The sequence below is a fragment of the Bos grunniens genome, chromosome 4 (assembly GCF_055505025.1).
Source record: "Bos grunniens cultivar Pamir isolate PY7600 chromosome 4, Bosgru_T2T1.0, whole genome shotgun sequence".
Lineage (NCBI taxonomy): Eukaryota > Metazoa > Chordata > Mammalia > Artiodactyla > Bovidae > Bos > Bos grunniens.
Window position 1 is genome coordinate 88348308 of NC_141168.1, and position 16626 is coordinate 88364933.

General features: G+C 42.6%; 2 protein-coding genes across 19 annotated transcripts in view; one reads left to right on the forward strand and one right to left on the reverse strand.

Moving 5' to 3' along the window:
* The window catches only part of IGF2BP3 (insulin like growth factor 2 mRNA binding protein 3), a 144368-nt gene extending 130378 nt beyond the window's left edge, over positions 1-13990 (forward strand). For 11 of the 15 annotated variants that reach the window (XM_086397349.1, XM_086397352.1, XM_086397362.1 and 8 more), the window contains 5 exons: positions 4138-4257; positions 7753-7827; positions 10477-10608; positions 11299-11412; positions 11701-13990. In XM_086397349.1, the coding sequence (XP_086253475.1) occupies positions 4138-4257; positions 7753-7827; positions 10477-10608; positions 11299-11412; positions 11701-11799 (540 nt within the window). In that variant the 3' untranslated portion in view covers positions 11800-13990. Of the gene's footprint in view, positions 1-4137; positions 4258-7752; positions 7828-10476; positions 10609-11298; positions 11536-11700 lie in introns of those variants that run through there. The other 4 variants (XM_086397353.1, XM_086397354.1, XM_086397363.1 and 1 more) reach the window with 3 other exon arrangements.
* Positions 13991-14859: 869 nt separating this feature from the next.
* MALSU1 (mitochondrial assembly of ribosomal large subunit 1) overlaps positions 14860-16626 on the reverse strand; it is a 32934-nt gene continuing 31167 nt past the window's right edge. For 3 of the 4 annotated variants that reach the window (XM_086397367.1, XM_086397366.1, XM_086397364.1), the window contains one exon: positions 14860-15072. In XM_086397367.1, the coding sequence (XP_086253493.1) occupies positions 14885-15072 (188 nt within the window). In that variant the 3' untranslated portion in view covers positions 14860-14884. The remainder of the gene's footprint in view (positions 15073-16626) is intronic. The other variant, XM_086397365.1, reaches the window with a different exon arrangement.

The window sequence follows — 16626 nt, forward strand, 5'->3', positions numbered from 1 at the left end:
CAAAACCACCTCAGTCTTAAATTCACAGGTGAAAGAGACTTGTCATAACCCATTGTTATGGCTTCTGAACTTTATAAGTAAAAACTATTTGCTTATTTGGGTGTCCTAACCTGAAAGCTCGGAGAAGGCAATGGCACCCCACTCCAGTACTCTTGCCTGGAAAATCCCATGGACGGAGGAGCCTGGTAGGCTGCAGTCCATGGGGTCGCTAAGAGTCGAACACGACTGAGCGACTTCACTTTCACTTTTCACTTTCATGCATCGGAGAAGGAAATGGCAACCCACTCCGGTGTTCTTGCCTGGAGAATCCCAGGGACGGGGGAGCCTGATGGGCTGCCGTCTATGGGGTTGCACAGAGTAGGACACGACTGAAGCAACTTAGCAGCAGCAGCAACCTGAAAGCTGAGCGCTGAAGAATTGATGCTTTTGAACTGTGGTGTTGGAGAAGACTCTTGAGAGTCCCTTGGACTTCGAGGAGATCCAACCAGTCCATCCTAAAGGAGATCAGTCCTGGGTGTTCATTGGAAGGACTGATGCTGAAGCTGAAACTCCAATACTTTGGTCATCTCATGCGAAGAGTTGACTCACTGGAAAAGACCCTGATGCTGGGAGGGATTGGGGGCAGGAGGAGAAGCTGACGACAGAGGATGAGATGGCTGGATGGCATCACTGACTCGATACACATGAGTTTGGGTGGACTCCGGGAGTTGGTGATGGACAGGGAGGCCTGGCGTGCTGCGATTCATGGGTTCACAAAGAGTCAGACACGACTGAGCAACTGAACTGAACCTGAAAGCATGGCTTACCATGCAGAGTCCCATATAAGACTGGGCTGGTTTAATGACTGTCCGGTAGACAGGACGTTTATGTGAGGTGCCTTATACTCCTCGAGGAAATTCTGCTTGGGAGGTAATTTATGGTCAGGGATGTGCTTGTTGGATTTGGAACTGGACAGAGGGATCTGGGGAGCATTCAGAAAAGTCTTCATCAGGCTGCAGACATCTGATGAATCACTTTCTCATTAAGGTGCCATTGTCAAGAGCACAAACCACAGTCCCTGAGTCTGGGGCACTGCCTCCTGGCATGCTTCCTTCACTTCCTGCTAACCTGCCTTGTAGATTTCTGTTACTTCTGCTTTCATCCCAGCGTGGAACATTTTTGTCTGCATAGCAATGCTTTCTTCATGACTTTGCCCTTCTTTCTGCTTGGTCCTTTCAGTCCTTGTCTCTTCACCGCCGTTCCTTTCCCACAGCTTCTCAACTTAATCTATGTATTCATTCATCATCGCCTACCTCATTCCCACCTCCCCAAAGTCAGTGAAACAAAAGCACCTGTAGCCTCTCACCCATCACTGTATGGAAGGATGATTGCTTTGTTCAGCTTTTGAGATGACAGTAGTTATGCCTGTGGGTTTTTCTCGTAGCTGTGGTGGTCAGTGTGTTTCTTCTAGGCTGAGATGCTCAGGCTGTACTCTGAGGTTTGGGGACTTTTGGTCTGATGGTCCTGGTACTTCAGGCTGCTAAGAACATTCAGAAGTTACGCTCTGGGGTCAGTCCCAGGAAAACTAGTTTTTACTAAACAAATAGCTTTTCTCTTAAAGATATGATAAATCATGCTATTAATTTTTTTCTTAGTTTTAATTAATTGCTAAGAAGCATAGAGCCACATTTGTAGAACAGCAGCATTTCTGATTCTCTTTTCTGTTCCCTGCTCTTATTTCTTCACTTCCTTTGTCTTTCTAAATCTTTATTTTGTAAGCAGTATAAAGTATTCCTGGAACATGGCCCAGAAAGCAAATAATTACAATAGTCATGGCAAAATACAGTGGGGCAGATTTTGGCAAGTTACATGATAGATTTAGTCTGATTCTTAGGAAAGTCTTAAAAAAAAAACAAAGGTTTTTATTACTGCCAGACCCCTGACTCCTCACTACCCCCCTTAAAAAAAGTGTACTCAGAAGAACATTACATGGATGTTCTTAGCGAGACAAAATAGATCCTATCTTTACTTTAGAAGAGCTTCCCTTGTGGCTCAGCTGGTAAAGAATCTGCCTGCAATGTGGGAGGCCTGGGTTTGATCCCTGGGTTGGGAAGATCCCCTGGAGAAGGGAAAGGCTACCCACTCCAGTATTCTGGCCTAGAGAATTCCATGAACATCCATGGGGTCGCAAAAAAGTCAGACACGACTGAGCAACTTTCACTTTACTTTAGAAAATTGGTTAATATAAGGACCGGAATGACAAAATAAATTGATATTAACATGGAGCCCAGTTTATAGGCAATGTCATCATTAATTCAGTTCTATCCAGTTACTAAGAAAGGCCTTAAATTGTCCCTCTGGAATAAATGAGTTGTGTGCTGTCTTCAGCTGTGTCTGACTCTTTGCAACCCCGTGGACCGTAGCCCACTGGGCTCCTCTGTCTATGGAATTTTCCCAGCAAGAATTCTGGAATGGGTTGCCACTTCCTTCTCCAAGGGATCTTCCTGACCCAGGGATCGAACCCATGCCTTTTGCATCTCCTGCACCGACAGGTGGGTTTTTTACCCCTGCGCCATCTGGGAAGCCCCTGGAATGGACAGTTTATGGTAACTGCATAACGCCCTGGCAGCCTGTGACGTATGGTGCTTCCCAGAAAGAGGCATTGTTCATATGACTCAGAAATACTGAAGGGTGGACTAATTTTATTTTTTGTTCTTCCCTGATGAATAGCAGTAAAAGTTGGTTTGGCCAGGCTGTGCAGGACAGGCCTCTTCCAGAGATCTCTACAGGCAAGAGTTCAGTGGAAGGCAAAACCTCTTCTGGTTTGTGTGTTCTAAGAATGCTTACCGAGCCCCCGGGGAGACTTCATTAGGCTGACAGCTGTATGAAGACCTGCAGTGTTACAGCATCCTGGGAAGCATAGGAAATACCAAGTTGTGAAGAATATAGTGTGCGCACATCTATTTATACTGACGCTGAAGAAACAAAAGTGTCGGGATCAGAGAAAAGTACAATGGCTTTTGTCAAGAATACTTTCTAGAGTTGAATTTTAGGTTAACTTGGATAGGAACTGAAGGGGCACATGGTGCAGGGGTGGTTAACAGAAAAAGGAAGAGGCTTAGAAGAGCAGAGTTCCGATTTTTCTGTGTAGGAAACAAGACATCGGGTCTAGAATCACACGCTTTAATTTTCTGTACATGGGAAAGGCATGTTTTAAACCAAAATGACTTCCCTCTGTCTTTTACACATTTATTGACTGTAAGATAATTAGCGTGAGAGTTTAGAAATACAAACTTTAAATGTTCATGCTGCAATCCAGCATTTTTATTACATAAAATCTTAGAAGTATTTGTACATGGGCACAAGATTTATGTTGAAAGACCTGACTCTAGTGTTAGACTAATTAATGAGAAACTGGAAACCGTACTTTCTTGAAGTGTTCCCAAAAAAGTCCTCAGATACAACAATATAACTGTCAGGGAAAGATACAGGAATTGGGTTTTTTGGGGATCAACTTTTCTGTGATGTGCTTATTTTATTCTCATAATCCTTAAAAGTTTCAGTTGAAAGTGTCTTACAGATGCTTCAGATGGATGTATGCAGATGAGACAACAAAGCTGTTGATTTCTTTTCCTTGGTCCAGTAGAGCATCTTTCCTTTGTGACTCAACTAAACTTTTTTCGGGGGGGGTGGTGAATTTTTTAATTGAGGTATAACTGACATACATTTTCAGGCGATTCAATATCTGCATATACTACAAAGAAAGAAACAGAAGACTTAGCATGCCCTCTGTCCCCACCCAGGACTTACGGGGAGAAAAGGAAGTGGTTATTGACACTAGCAACGTGTGTGTGCTAAGAGTGCTCATGTCATTTGCTGGGCCAACGTTAAGTGCCACAAAAGTTGTTGTAATTCTGTAACTCAACATTCTAAGCTTTAAGGAAATTATACACAGAAAAGTGGTATTATTATAAATACTAATGCTTTCAGGATGAATATGAGAACTTCCCAACCTGTTAGGTAGAGTCATATCAACTTACTGTGGTGATTTTTCCTAAACTATGCTAATATTCCTAACACTACAAGAATGCCCCCGTCCCTATGCCCACACCACAGCCTCATCTGTGTCCACTGAGCATGGATGTCCTGTCTTTCCAGCAACAATCGGAAACGGAGACGGTCCATCTCTTCATCCCAGCACTGTCTGTAGGCGCCATCATTGGCAAGCAAGGACAGCACATCAAACAGCTGTCTCGCTTTGCAGGAGCGTCTATTAAGGTACTGTCCTGCCACCTGCGGCTCTCCTCTGCTTTAAGGACAGCACGCCACAGAGATGTGAGTCTGTCTGTCACTTTCTGTGAACTGAATGTAGCAGTCTATACTGGGGTTACATAGGGTGTGGTAGGAAACTCCGTGTAACAACACTAGCTTAAACAAGGTAAGCTAAATTCTCTCTCCAGAAAAAGCAGTCTGGAGGTAGAGAGCCCAGCACTGGAGTGGGTCCTGCTCCGCCATGCCCCTGGGCATACTTCTTCTAGCTCATCCCCGGGGGCGGCCTTAGTCCCTTATTCCCTCCCAGATGACGCTACTGTGTGTCCTAACAATCAAGGCTGTAGTCCATTTGTTTTAAGGAATACACAAACTGACAAAGCCTTGATATAGTCATAGCTTTCGTCAGGAAAACATCAGTGTCTGGAGGTTTTGTTTCAGTTATGTCTTATAAATATTCGAATATAGTACCAAAAAATCCACATTGCACTCAAGTGTTTATAATATCTTTATTTATAACTGGGAAATGGGGAGGAAGTCAACTAGGAAATGCATGAACTGTGGCTTATCTGTATAATAAAGATTCAGTTCAGTCGCTCAGTCAGGTCTGACTCCTTGTGACCCCTTGAACCGCAGCATGCCAGGCCTCCCCGTCCATCACCAACTCCTGGAGTCCACCCAAACCCATGTCCAAAATAAAGATTACTTAGCGCTGAAAAGGAGGGAGCTGTTGATAAAGACCATACATACTATGCTAAGAGAAAGAAGACTCAAAAGGCTATATACTGTATGATCCCACTTATGAAAGTTCTGGAAAAAACAGAACTATGGAAATGGAGGAGAAAAATCAGCGGTTGCGAGGAACTGGAGGAAGGGTTGGAGACAAAGAGCCAGCAGGAGGGAATGTTGAGAGCGCTAGGCTGCTGACTGAGGTGCGCTTACAGCTGTGCATTTGCCACCACGTGAGCTGCAGTGTGCACACACACAGTTAATGAGAAAGCAGAATACACAGGACAGCCCTCATACGCTGTCTTGCAGCAAAAGATTAACAAAATATGTGAACAGAAAATGCAGCCAAAATAAACAGGTAAAGGAAAAGACATGGTAAAAAGACCAAGTGGTGAACTAACTTTACTATCCTGTTAGTTTCCTGATTAATGAATTAAATTAAAACATGCTCATGCACAAAAAAGAACCTACCAGATACTTTGTTTTTGGAAAAATTCCAGCAAGTGTTTTATGAACAAGAATTGGGTATTTAGACACCGGGCTCTTTTTCTTTGTCTTTCTTGGAGTTTTGATGATAAGGGTAAAATGTTTTTCTTTCCAAAAAGTCTGAAACGTGCATAATGTGAAAGGTGCATTAGCACTCTAACACTTGGCTAGATTTCCATAATGTAAGTTCCCATGTAGGGACTTTAATGTGTACCTGTATGTCTGGTATCACCAAACCGTAGTTATTTGTTAACTTACTGGACGTTAAGATTGTTCCAAATTTCTCCTGCACAGTGATGGATTACGTTCTTTTTATCCTGTTGTCATATACAACCTTATTCTTTCACATGAGTGTACACAAGTGGGTCTGGTGAGTCTCAGGGCATGTGCTTTCTTCTCAGCTTCTCAGACAGTAGAGCAATTTGTACTCCTAACCTCAGTTTTAAACTCGGTATTAAAACTCAACATTCAGAAAACTAAGCTCATGGCATCTGGTCCTATCACTTCATGGCAAATAGAAGGGGAAACAGTGATAGACTTTATTTTGGGGGGCTCCAGAATCACTGCAGATGGTGACTGCAGCCATGAAGTTGGCTCCTTGCTCCTTGGAAGAAAAGCTATGACCAACCTAGACAGCATGTTGAAAAGCAGAGACGTTACTTTGCCAGCAAAGGTCCATCAAGGCTATGCTCTTTCCAGTAGTCGTGTATGGATGTGAGAGTTGGCCTATAAAGAAAGCTGAGCACCGAAGAACCGTGGTGTTGGAGAAAACTCTTCAGAGTCCCTTCGACTGCAATGAGATCCAACCAGTCCATCCTATAGGAAATCAGTCCTGAATGTTCATTGGAAGGACTGATGCTTGAAGCTGAAGCTCTGATACTTTGGCCACCAGATGCAAAGAACTCACTCATTGGAAAAGACCCTGATGCTGAGAAAGATTGAAGGTGGGAGGAGAGGATGACAGAGGATGAGATGGCACCAACTCAATGGACATGAGTTTGAGTAAACTCCGGGGGTTGGTGATGGACAGGGAGGCTTGGCATGCTGCAGTCACAAAGAGTTGGACACGATGAACAACTGAAATGAACCTCAGTATATGAGTGCTCTCCCCTCCAGTCCTCTACCACCAGTACTGACAAAGACAAAAGTTCTCTTTAAAAAAGAAAGCCAGGGACATCCCCCAGTGGTTAAGATTCCGTGCTGTCACTGCAGGGGGATGCAGGTTAGATCGCTGCTCAGGGAGCTGAGATCCTGCAGGCTGGGTGGCCCAGTGAGGGCTACGGGGGAGGGAAATCAGAATGATACCTTCTTTCTAGGGGTTTTCTGTGAATAATTCTGAGTGTGGCCTACAGTAATTATTGGCTTTTTTTTACAGATTCAAAATTAGTGCCCAAAGTAGGAATAGTATCATTTTGGGCCTAAGTAACAGAAATGTTAGCTTTATTTTCAGGGAGTGAGAAAGCATGACTCTGGTAAAAGAAAAAGCCTGGTCTTGATTTGTAGCTGGTAGGACAGGGTGTACTAGGCTGTCAGCCATTGCTGGTGATCACACTGAGTGGCGAGTGCGGCAGCTTTTATTGTAGTTTTTGCTTCCTACTCCCATTATTTACTATAGGGAGTTGCTTCTTGCACAGCAAATGTCTAGCAAAAAATTTTTCTTCAAACAATTCCTACCTGCCAACTGTCTAAATCCTTGCTTACTGAGGGAACACTGGATTTTTCTCCCTTCAGCAGTCTCTGCAGCATATCCCTGGCCTGGCCTTTTGTGTGATTTCATATGCTCTGCCAAAATAGAAGAGTCTGAGTTCACTCTTCTGTCAGATTAACATTTACTCTACGTGTTACTCCAGTGAGTGTACTTTGGGGGGACGTACGTACCATGTATCTATACGTATGTGTACATACCACATTGTAGATTTGTGACCCGAGCAGTTTCTTGCACTTGTGGGAAGCCCAGGGTGTGATGCTGCGTGTGGGACCAAGGACCACACGTCGAGCACCCGCTGGTGCAGCGAGGAGCAACGTGACGGTGGAGCCAGACGTGGCTCTTCCCCCAGTTCCACTGGCCTGTGTCGTCATGGCCAGGTGACGACTGCTGTAGCCTTTGGTCTCCCTGTCGGTGAAGTGTAGACAGGAGCCATAACTAATGGACCTGCACTCATCACTGCCTCCCTGTAACTTTCTTCCAGAAGGCTTATTTTCTGCATTTCAGTAAGTCATGTGCAGTTTGTGTAACATTTGTTATCAGTGGAACTGGAAGTGTTGTGACCTGTTTCTGGTCTGTTACAGATCGCTCCAGCTGAAGCACCAGACGCTAAAGTGAGGATGGTCATCATCACCGGGCCGCCGGAGGCTCAGTTCAAGGTACGTGCCCTGGAGCGTGTGCACAGATGACAGACGAATGCCTTCTTTTCAGAACCTCCATAACCTGGCTTCTCCCTTAAATAAATCCAGTACTCAGTAGAAGGAATCTCTCAGTGAAAATTGCTAAGACTGAGAACAGAGTAGAAAACATTCCCCACATTAATTACATTTTAAAAACACACCAAAACCTTGGTGTGAGAGTTGTGTAATGGCCGTTGGGTTTGCCTATCTCCCAGGGGAGAATCTGCTCAGTGCCTTGTTAGCAGAGGTGAAGGCGAGGTGATAAGAATGGTTTGGATGCTTTGTTACTCTCAAATCTTTCCTCCTGTCCCTAAGAAGCTTCGACCTTGACTTCAAATGTTCCTTTTTCCTCTTACCCTTGAGTTAACTTCGGTTAACACCCTGGTCCACAGTTTCTCGATTAGTCACTCTAATCTTCAGAATTCTAGAGGTAGAAAGGGCAGGGACTCTTGAGGCATCTGTCCTGGTATGAACCATGGGTCATTTTGGGGGGCTTGGGGCCAGAATGCCTCCCACTCTGTCCTGAGAGGTGGTGCAGTAGGGGGATGAAGACCAGAGCCTTTGCAGCCAGGCTGCTGGTTCAGGTACCAGCTCTGCCATTTACTAGTAATACGACCTTGGGCAAGTTACTTAACCTTTTCCTAGCTAGCTCCTCATAGTAAAATTGGGGTTAAAAACATCCACAAAGTTTAAACAAGGTTATATGGTTTAATAAATTAAGTAGTTAAAATAGTGCTGGACACACAGCAAACAGCATAAATGCACTGGTGTGTTAAGCAGACCTGGGCTGAATCAGACTAAGACCACGCCAGAGCCCCAGATTCACACGTACATACATACCTTTGAGTATATGATTCTCCCACAAAACTCAGTAGGGTGTCTGGTTTGTCACAGGTAAAAGCAGCTACTCAATTCAGTGTGACTTACTGGAAACCCCTGTCCTACTACTTAGCAGCTGTGTTAACAGGACAACTCTCTAAGCCTTAGTTCTCCTAGCCCTAAAACGTAGCTAAGTTATAAACCATCACTTTCTTTGACCTCTGTTTCCATGGGCCATTTTTCACTAAAAATCTGAATTTTTTTTTTCATTTCATTTACAGGGTACAGGAAACAAAAGGAGGTGCTTTGAGATGTAGGTACAGTTGGCTAGGCTCAGACTCAGGCAAGAAATTTACTTCTTCATACCAGCCTTGTGGTCCTAGCAGTTCAGATCAAAACTCAGAAATGCATCCTCCCCCAGATACTTACAGGACAAGTTACTTTAGCCTGAAATATTAAAAGATGAATACAAACGTCAGTTATGTTCTTACTGTTTTATAAATGGGTCTTGTAATTTTTATAATGCGTGTATGCTGGGAAACTTAGGTGGTTTCTCCATACGCTCTGTTGCCCATGTTGTGCACTTGTCTTAAACGGGACATGTAAGAGAAGCTCTAGTGCTTCAGTATCAGTTATGTGATCAGTGATAATTACAAACTATTTTAGAGATCTAAGTATTAGAAACAGATCTAAATATTAGAAAATAAGCTCTTAAAATTATAAATACTGTTTTGGAGGACAATATATATCCTTTGGGAGAAGGCAGTGGCACCCCATTCCAGTACTCTTGCCTGGAAAATCCCATGGACGGAGGAGCCTGGTGGGCTGCAGTCCATGGGGTCGCTAAGAGTCGGACACGACTGACTTCACTTTCACTTTTCACTTTCATGCACTGGAGAAGGAAATGGCAACCCAATCCAGTGTTCTTGCCTGGAGAATCCCAGGGACGGGGAGCCTGGTGGGCTGCCGTCTCTGGGGTCGCACAGAGTCGGACACGACTGAAGCGACTTAGCAGCAGCAGCAGCATATATCCTTTGTGTCCCTGGACTGTTAATAATTACACCTGTGGCCTGAGACTTTGAGGATGACTGAAATATAGGGTACTAAGATGAATTTTTTAAATGTCTGTAACCCCCTAAAATGAGCTTATCTCTGCACCGATGAAAACATGTTTTGTACCTGTGTTTTTGTTCTCTACTGTGGCAGCCTGTTGGATGAAACCAACTCTGGCTTCTTTTTCCTTTGGTGTATAGCAGAGCAAATTTGTGGCTATACATAAAAGAGATTTACTATGTATAATTTCTGGTTGTATGCAGCAATTGACAGGATCTGTTTGAGTGCATCAGTTGTATATGTTAACTTGATTTTGTAGCTTCCGTCAAAGTAGAAACCATCTGGCTAAGATGAAGAAATGTTTGACAGAAAATACTCCTTGCTGGCCCATTTAGACATGAGCTTGGCTTCTTGTGAGCCTTATGTGGGTGGCTCTGTAGTTCATTCAGTCCCTGTTACTCAAGAAAAATGCAGTTACTATCTTACTGCCAGCAGGAGAATTTTACCTTTCAAGACTGGAGAGCCAACCAACGGTCAGTCATTCAGCTGCCGCAGCTGTGATAATGTCAGCACTGTCGCCATCTTTCCTTGGGCTCCTGCCATCTCTTGGGTGGCAGGCCACCATCAGGCGCAGATGTATCCCTGCAGAGGGCTGCTCCCGTGGGGCCAGGCCATTAACTTTACCCACTGTAAAATCAGTCAACCTTTGGCCTTTCCTACCTGAATGACACTGATAGGCTATGTTCTCATCTGTAGGCTCAGGGAAGAATTTATGGAAAAATTAAAGAAGAAAATTTTGTTAGTCCTAAAGAAGAGGTGAAACTTGAAGCTCACATCAGAGTGCCGTCCTTTGCTGCTGGCAGAGTTATTGGAAAAGGAGGCAAAACGGCAAGTACTTCAGCAAAACCTGTGCAGTGGTATGACAGGGAAAGCATCGAAAGGTACTTAGGAGTTCCCCGTCCCTGAATTTGGGCTAACTTCTAACAGCAGGACACCTGGGCCGAGGTTTGGAGAAGACTGCCCTTTGTTCTCCTGAGGGTTGGCTGTCAGCCACTGGGGAAAGCAGCACCTCTCTCAGACCACTTTGTGCGAGAGGACTGTCTCTTGAGGGGCCTTTTGCATTTTTCTGTTGATAAACATCAGCTTTTTATTTCTGTTGTGCAAAAATACTAAATGACATGAAAACTTTAAAAAGTGTCATCTACCTTTATAACTTACACATCCTCTATAACTGAAAACTCGTTTGCAGTTTCTCTTTAACATATATAACTTCAAAATCGTAAACAGCTTTGAAAATGACTTGGAAGTGACTGCAAGTATGTTTTGGAATCAGATTTTTAGGGTTTAAATTAGGCTTTGTTATTGATGTATGTAACTGTAGGTAAGTCAGTTTCTTTGGGGATTAGTTTTAATTATCTTGAAATGGGACAATACTAATAACCAAATAGAATTATTGGTATATTAGATGAGATTTACAAAGACATATTTTGGTACAAGCGTTCAGGAAATGGTAATTTTTTAAAAAATAAAAAAACCCCAACAGTTCCACTTAACGTGATTTCTGTTTATCTCCTTCAGGTGAATGAGCTCCAGAATTTGTCAAGTGCAGAAGTTGTTGTTCCCCGTGACCAGACTCCTGATGAGAATGACCAGGTGGTCGTCAAGATAACTGGTCACTTCTATGCTTGCCAGGCAAGTGGGCTCCCGTGTGTCAGGGCAGCTCTACAGCTGCCTCCGCAAATGGAAGCCATTCTCCCATGGGTGTCTCCATGCCGTACAAATATTCAAGGCTGTGTTTGATGCTTAATACGTTAAATCCCCTTTCAGCAGGTGATTTTAGAGACTCTGCTAGCAAACTAATTAGTACGTGTCTTTAATCTTCAAATTTTAATTTGAAGTTAATTTTAAAAATGGAAGAGGTAAAATAACTTCCTGCAATACTTGATCAGGTAGGTGTTTCAAGGTCCTCTCCTTTTGCAGGTTGCCCAGAGAAAAATTCAGGAAATTCTGACTCAGGTAAAGCAGCACCAACAGCAGAAAGCTCTGCAAAGTGGACCATCTCAGTCAAGGCGGAAGTGAAGGCTCAGGAAACAGCCCACCACAGAGGCAGACGCCAAACCAAAGACAGACTGCTTAACCAACAGCCGGGCGCTGACCCCTTACCCAGCATCACATGCACAAGTTTTTACCTAGCCAGTTGTTTCTGAGGACCAGGCAACTTTCGAACTCCTGTCTCTGTGAGAATGTATACTTTATGCTCTCTGAAATGTATGACACCCAGCTTTAAAAAAAAAAAAAGAAAAAAGAAAAAAATGAGGGGGGAGGGAGGGAAAGAGAAGAACTCTGCACTTCCCTTTTGTTGCATTTCTCAGTATAACAAATACCTAATTTTTAAAAACATTCATTTCCCCCATGATGCCAGAAATTGGCTTAAATGGTGCATTCATGACACTCATCAAGTAAAACGAGATTGCTCCTAAGTCCAATTGTTAAAATTGGATCAGAACAGAATTGTTACAAGTACTTAAACGTTAACCTATTAGCATAGAAAAACTGTTCTGAGTTTAACACTAACATAAATAACCTAAGGGAAGTGCTGAATGGTGTTGGCAGGGGTATTAAACGTGCATTTTTACTCAACTACCTCAGGTACTCAGTAATGCAATGAAAGCAAAATTGTTTTGTTTTTTTTTTTCTGAAAATTTTATATACTTTATAAAGATAAGTCCAACTGTTTTTTAAAAAATAAATTTAATTAGCTAACAGGCGAATAACTGAAAAATTTTACTTCTGGCTGGTGACAGTAAAGCTGGAAAAATTTCACGTTTTTTGAGGCTTCTGACAGTTATTAGTTGGAAAATCCAATAAATGTTCAGTGATACGGAGCAGTGCCTATATTTGGAGAGCAGCAAATACCTTTTGTTTGTGGTAGGGAAGTTTATGATGGTACTAACAGAGCAAAGTGGTTGCAGGAGGTTTTGGAAAGACTAGTTTTAAATGGCTTCAGGAGACTTGTTTTTCTGTTTGGCTATGTGATTGAATGCATAAATGCTTTGTGCTTTTGACTATCACTACCTAAAGTAAGTGTATCTGTGGAGACTTGCAGCCCCCGTGAACTTAATCACTTGACTGGCAGGAAGAAAGCTTTAGCTTGCCTTACAGGATGCTTAGTTTGCCAATACACTTTGGACCAGTTGGTCTATGCTTGGAGCAGACCCCAAAAGAGTTGCTTTGTGAAGACCAGTGGGGCAGTCAGATGGTGTGACAGTGTTTAAAGGCAATAAAAAGGCTCCATCTCCATGTGCCAGGCACTGTCATGAGCCTCAAAGTAAGCTGTTTTGAAGATTTTAAGCAATGATAAATCAAGATAAATGAAAGGCCACCTAAAGTATCACATACAGTGCAGGAGGATTTCTGTATTCTCTGCACCAGTTATCTGAAAATAAATCAAAAGATAGAAAAAAGAAGAACTTTGGAAATATAATTTCAATGACTGTGATAATACATTTGACCTTTGCTACTGAACGCATTCACCCATTCCTTAACTTGATGGCAAAGCCTGGTATGTACAATTACATGGGTGTGAGTGGTCTCCGAGGCCACGCTGCTCTCAGAATAGTGTTGCTTTTGTTCATTAAATAATCACAGTCATCATATAATACTGATCTGAAGGGCAGATATAACCCTTAAAGTATCATTTTGCTTCATTTGTATTTCAAGATGAATTTCTACACGGACTAGGTAAGTTTTTTCTGAAGATCACTGTATCAATTAAACATTTTGAAAATGACTTGAAATGTTTTTCTAAATGTTTTCAGAAAACCAGTTTATTTTGTAGTTTTAGCCAAAAAGTGCCCTTTTTGTCACTGAATTCATCAAGCATTTGTTTTTTCTATACAATGAATTGCTTAAAAGAAGTAACGGACTGGCTTTCTGGTTGGATTTTGGGTATAATGGGCTTACAGCCAGAGCTCTTCCTCAGTATTTGATTTTTCAAGCTTTTTTTTTTTTAAATACAGATAGGTGCTACATTTATATCTGCCTGTTTAAATTCTGTCATATTTCACTTCTAGCCTTCTAGTGTGGCAAATCATGTTTTACTTTCAATGAAGCATTGGTAATGGAGTATCTGGTAATACTAGGAAGTAATTCTGTAATTGAGTTTTGCACTCACCACATATGGATCATTCCTCATCTGTAATGTGCCCCAAATGCAGCTCCATTATCCAGATACCTTGATGCAAAATAAAGTACTTCATTATTAGGTGCAGCCTGGTGCGTAGTATGTTTTATTTTTGGCTTTTCAGATTACTGCGAATGTCCTGAATTTCATCAAAATATAAACTTAGTATTACTAAAAATCCATGTCAATCTCAAGGTAGGCACCAGTATCTACTACTGGCCTTACTGTGAACCTTGATATTAATACTGTTACATATGAACTGAGAGTGAAAAGGTAAGTTACAGGACCTGTGGGGTGGTTTTGTTTTCTGCTTTGGCTATACTATTCTATAGAATAAGATTTAAACTTAAGATTACGATCTGAACAGATAGTTCAAGTGAAAAACACAGGGGCCAATGCAAAACACAGGAGCCAGTGCAACTTGTAGGCAATCTGCCGGAGTCTCAGGAATAAAGACAATATATTTAATTTGAATATAATGATTCGTGGCATGAAAATGAGCTCAGTCAGTTCAGTCACTTAGTCGTGTCCGACTCTTTGCGACCCCATGAATCGCAGCACACCAGGCCTCCCTGTCCCTCACCAACTCCCGGAGTTCACTCAGACTCATGTCCATCGAGTCGGTGAAGCCATCCAGCCATCTCATCCTCTGTCGGCCCCTTCTCTTCCCCCAATCCCTCCCAGCATCGGAGTCTTTTCCAATGAGTCAACTCTTCGCATGAGGTGACCAAAGTACTGGAGTTTCAGCGTCAGCATCATTCCTTCCAAAGAAATCCCAGGGCTGATCTCCTTCAGAATGGACTGGTTGGATCTCCTTGCAGTCCAAGGGACTCTCAAGAGCCCCTTGAAAATGAGCTCACTTACCTGCAATTTCCATGTGTCAGGATTAGAACCCAAAGAGAATACCTGTTTTCGTAACAACTAACTAGGTTAAAAAAGAAGTGACTCAATCCAAATTTGAAATGACTAAAGCAGTTCATTTTATTCATATTTAAACTCCACAGGAGTCACAGATGAAGTGTCATCTTCTATTCCAAGAATGAAGTCTTCAGGTAAGGTCTCAGGTGCTATCTGAGCTAACTGGTCATCGTAAGAACGTAGGGTCCATAATTTTTCTAATTCATAGGTTTCTCTGGTTTCTGGAAGCATCAAATGAATCACCATGCTGCCTACCAAGGACAGATAAGAATTACAAGTGAAGAAGCAGTTCATTTACTTTTATCCTTCTGATCTCACAAATCTGTGACAATTGGAGCAGTGGTTCTCAAAGTGTGAACCCCAGATCAGCATTACCTGAGAACTTATTAGAAATGTAAATTGTGGACACCATCTAGCAAAAATACTGAAGTGATGCTGTGCTTTTAAGTGCATCATATTTAATACTCCTTGTGATAACCTACACAAGCAAAGGTGGGATCTGTCAGGGTTCGCTTGGTAGACAATCCAGAAGTACTGTAATTCTGCATAGCCTGTGAGCAAAGCACTGGCAGAGTTTTACCTTAGAAATACTGTCTCCTGGAACAAAGAGAAAGTTTGCTTACAACAGTGGTTCTCAATCAGGGACTTTGGTTTTTTTTTTTTAATTTCACCTTTTTTTTTAATTGAAGGATAATTGCTTTACAGAATTTTGTTTTCTGTCAAACCTCAACATGACTCAGCCGTAGGTATACATATATCCCTCGCCCTTTTGAGTTTCCTGAGAAATGTAGCAAACTCCCATTGGCTATCTATTTTACACATGGTAATATGCTTCCGTGTTACTCTTTCCATACCTCTCCCCCTCTCCTCCCGCCCTGTAAGTAAATTCTTCAGCACCATTTTTCTAGATTCCATATCTATGCATTAGAATACGATATTTATCTTTCTCATTCCGACTCAGTTCACTCTATAATAGGTTCTAGGTTCATCTACCTCATCAGAACTGACTCTAAGGCATTCTTTTTTATGGCTGAGTAATACTCCACTGCGTATATGTCCACTGTCCATCTGCTGATGGACATCTAGGCTACTTCCATGTTCTAGCTATCATAAATAGTGCTGCAATGAATAATGGGATACATGCATCTTTTAAATTTTGGCTTCCTTAGGGTATATGCTTAGGAGTGGGATTGCTGGGTCATATGGTGGTTTTATTCCTAGATTTTTAAGGAATCTCCATACCGGTAGTCTTCCATACTGGTTTTATCAATTTACATTCCCACCAACAGTGCAGGAGCGTTCCCTTTTCTCCACACCCCCTCCAGCATTTATTGTTTGTTTGTAGACTTTTTGATGGCCATTCTGACCTGTCTGAGGTGATATCTCATTGTAGTTTTGATTTGCATTTCTCTAATATGAGCGTCCATCAGGACATTTTGAATTTTCACCTTTTCAGGGTGCAGAGAGGAGAAAGGGGGCTGCTCAACATCCTACAACGCACGGAGTACTCCTCCCCGCCCCAAATGCTAACAGTGGCAGGGAAACCCTGACGGGTGCAGCCTTGGCAGAGAGTGTTTCTACCAGGGTAACTGCAGGCCTGCTTCCTGCCCCTCGCAAAAGACATGCACATAATCACAGGGTTCGTCTCTTTGAACTACATGCGCAGGTGTCATCCAGTCCAAAAATGCTGCTTGATGTCGCTCCTGCTCTTGCTGAGGAACAACCACGTTGTATCAACCCCCGAGTAACTCTAAGCTCACAAGGTAAGATTTCAGAGCCTGCACAGTTCTACAGGCACTGTTTTT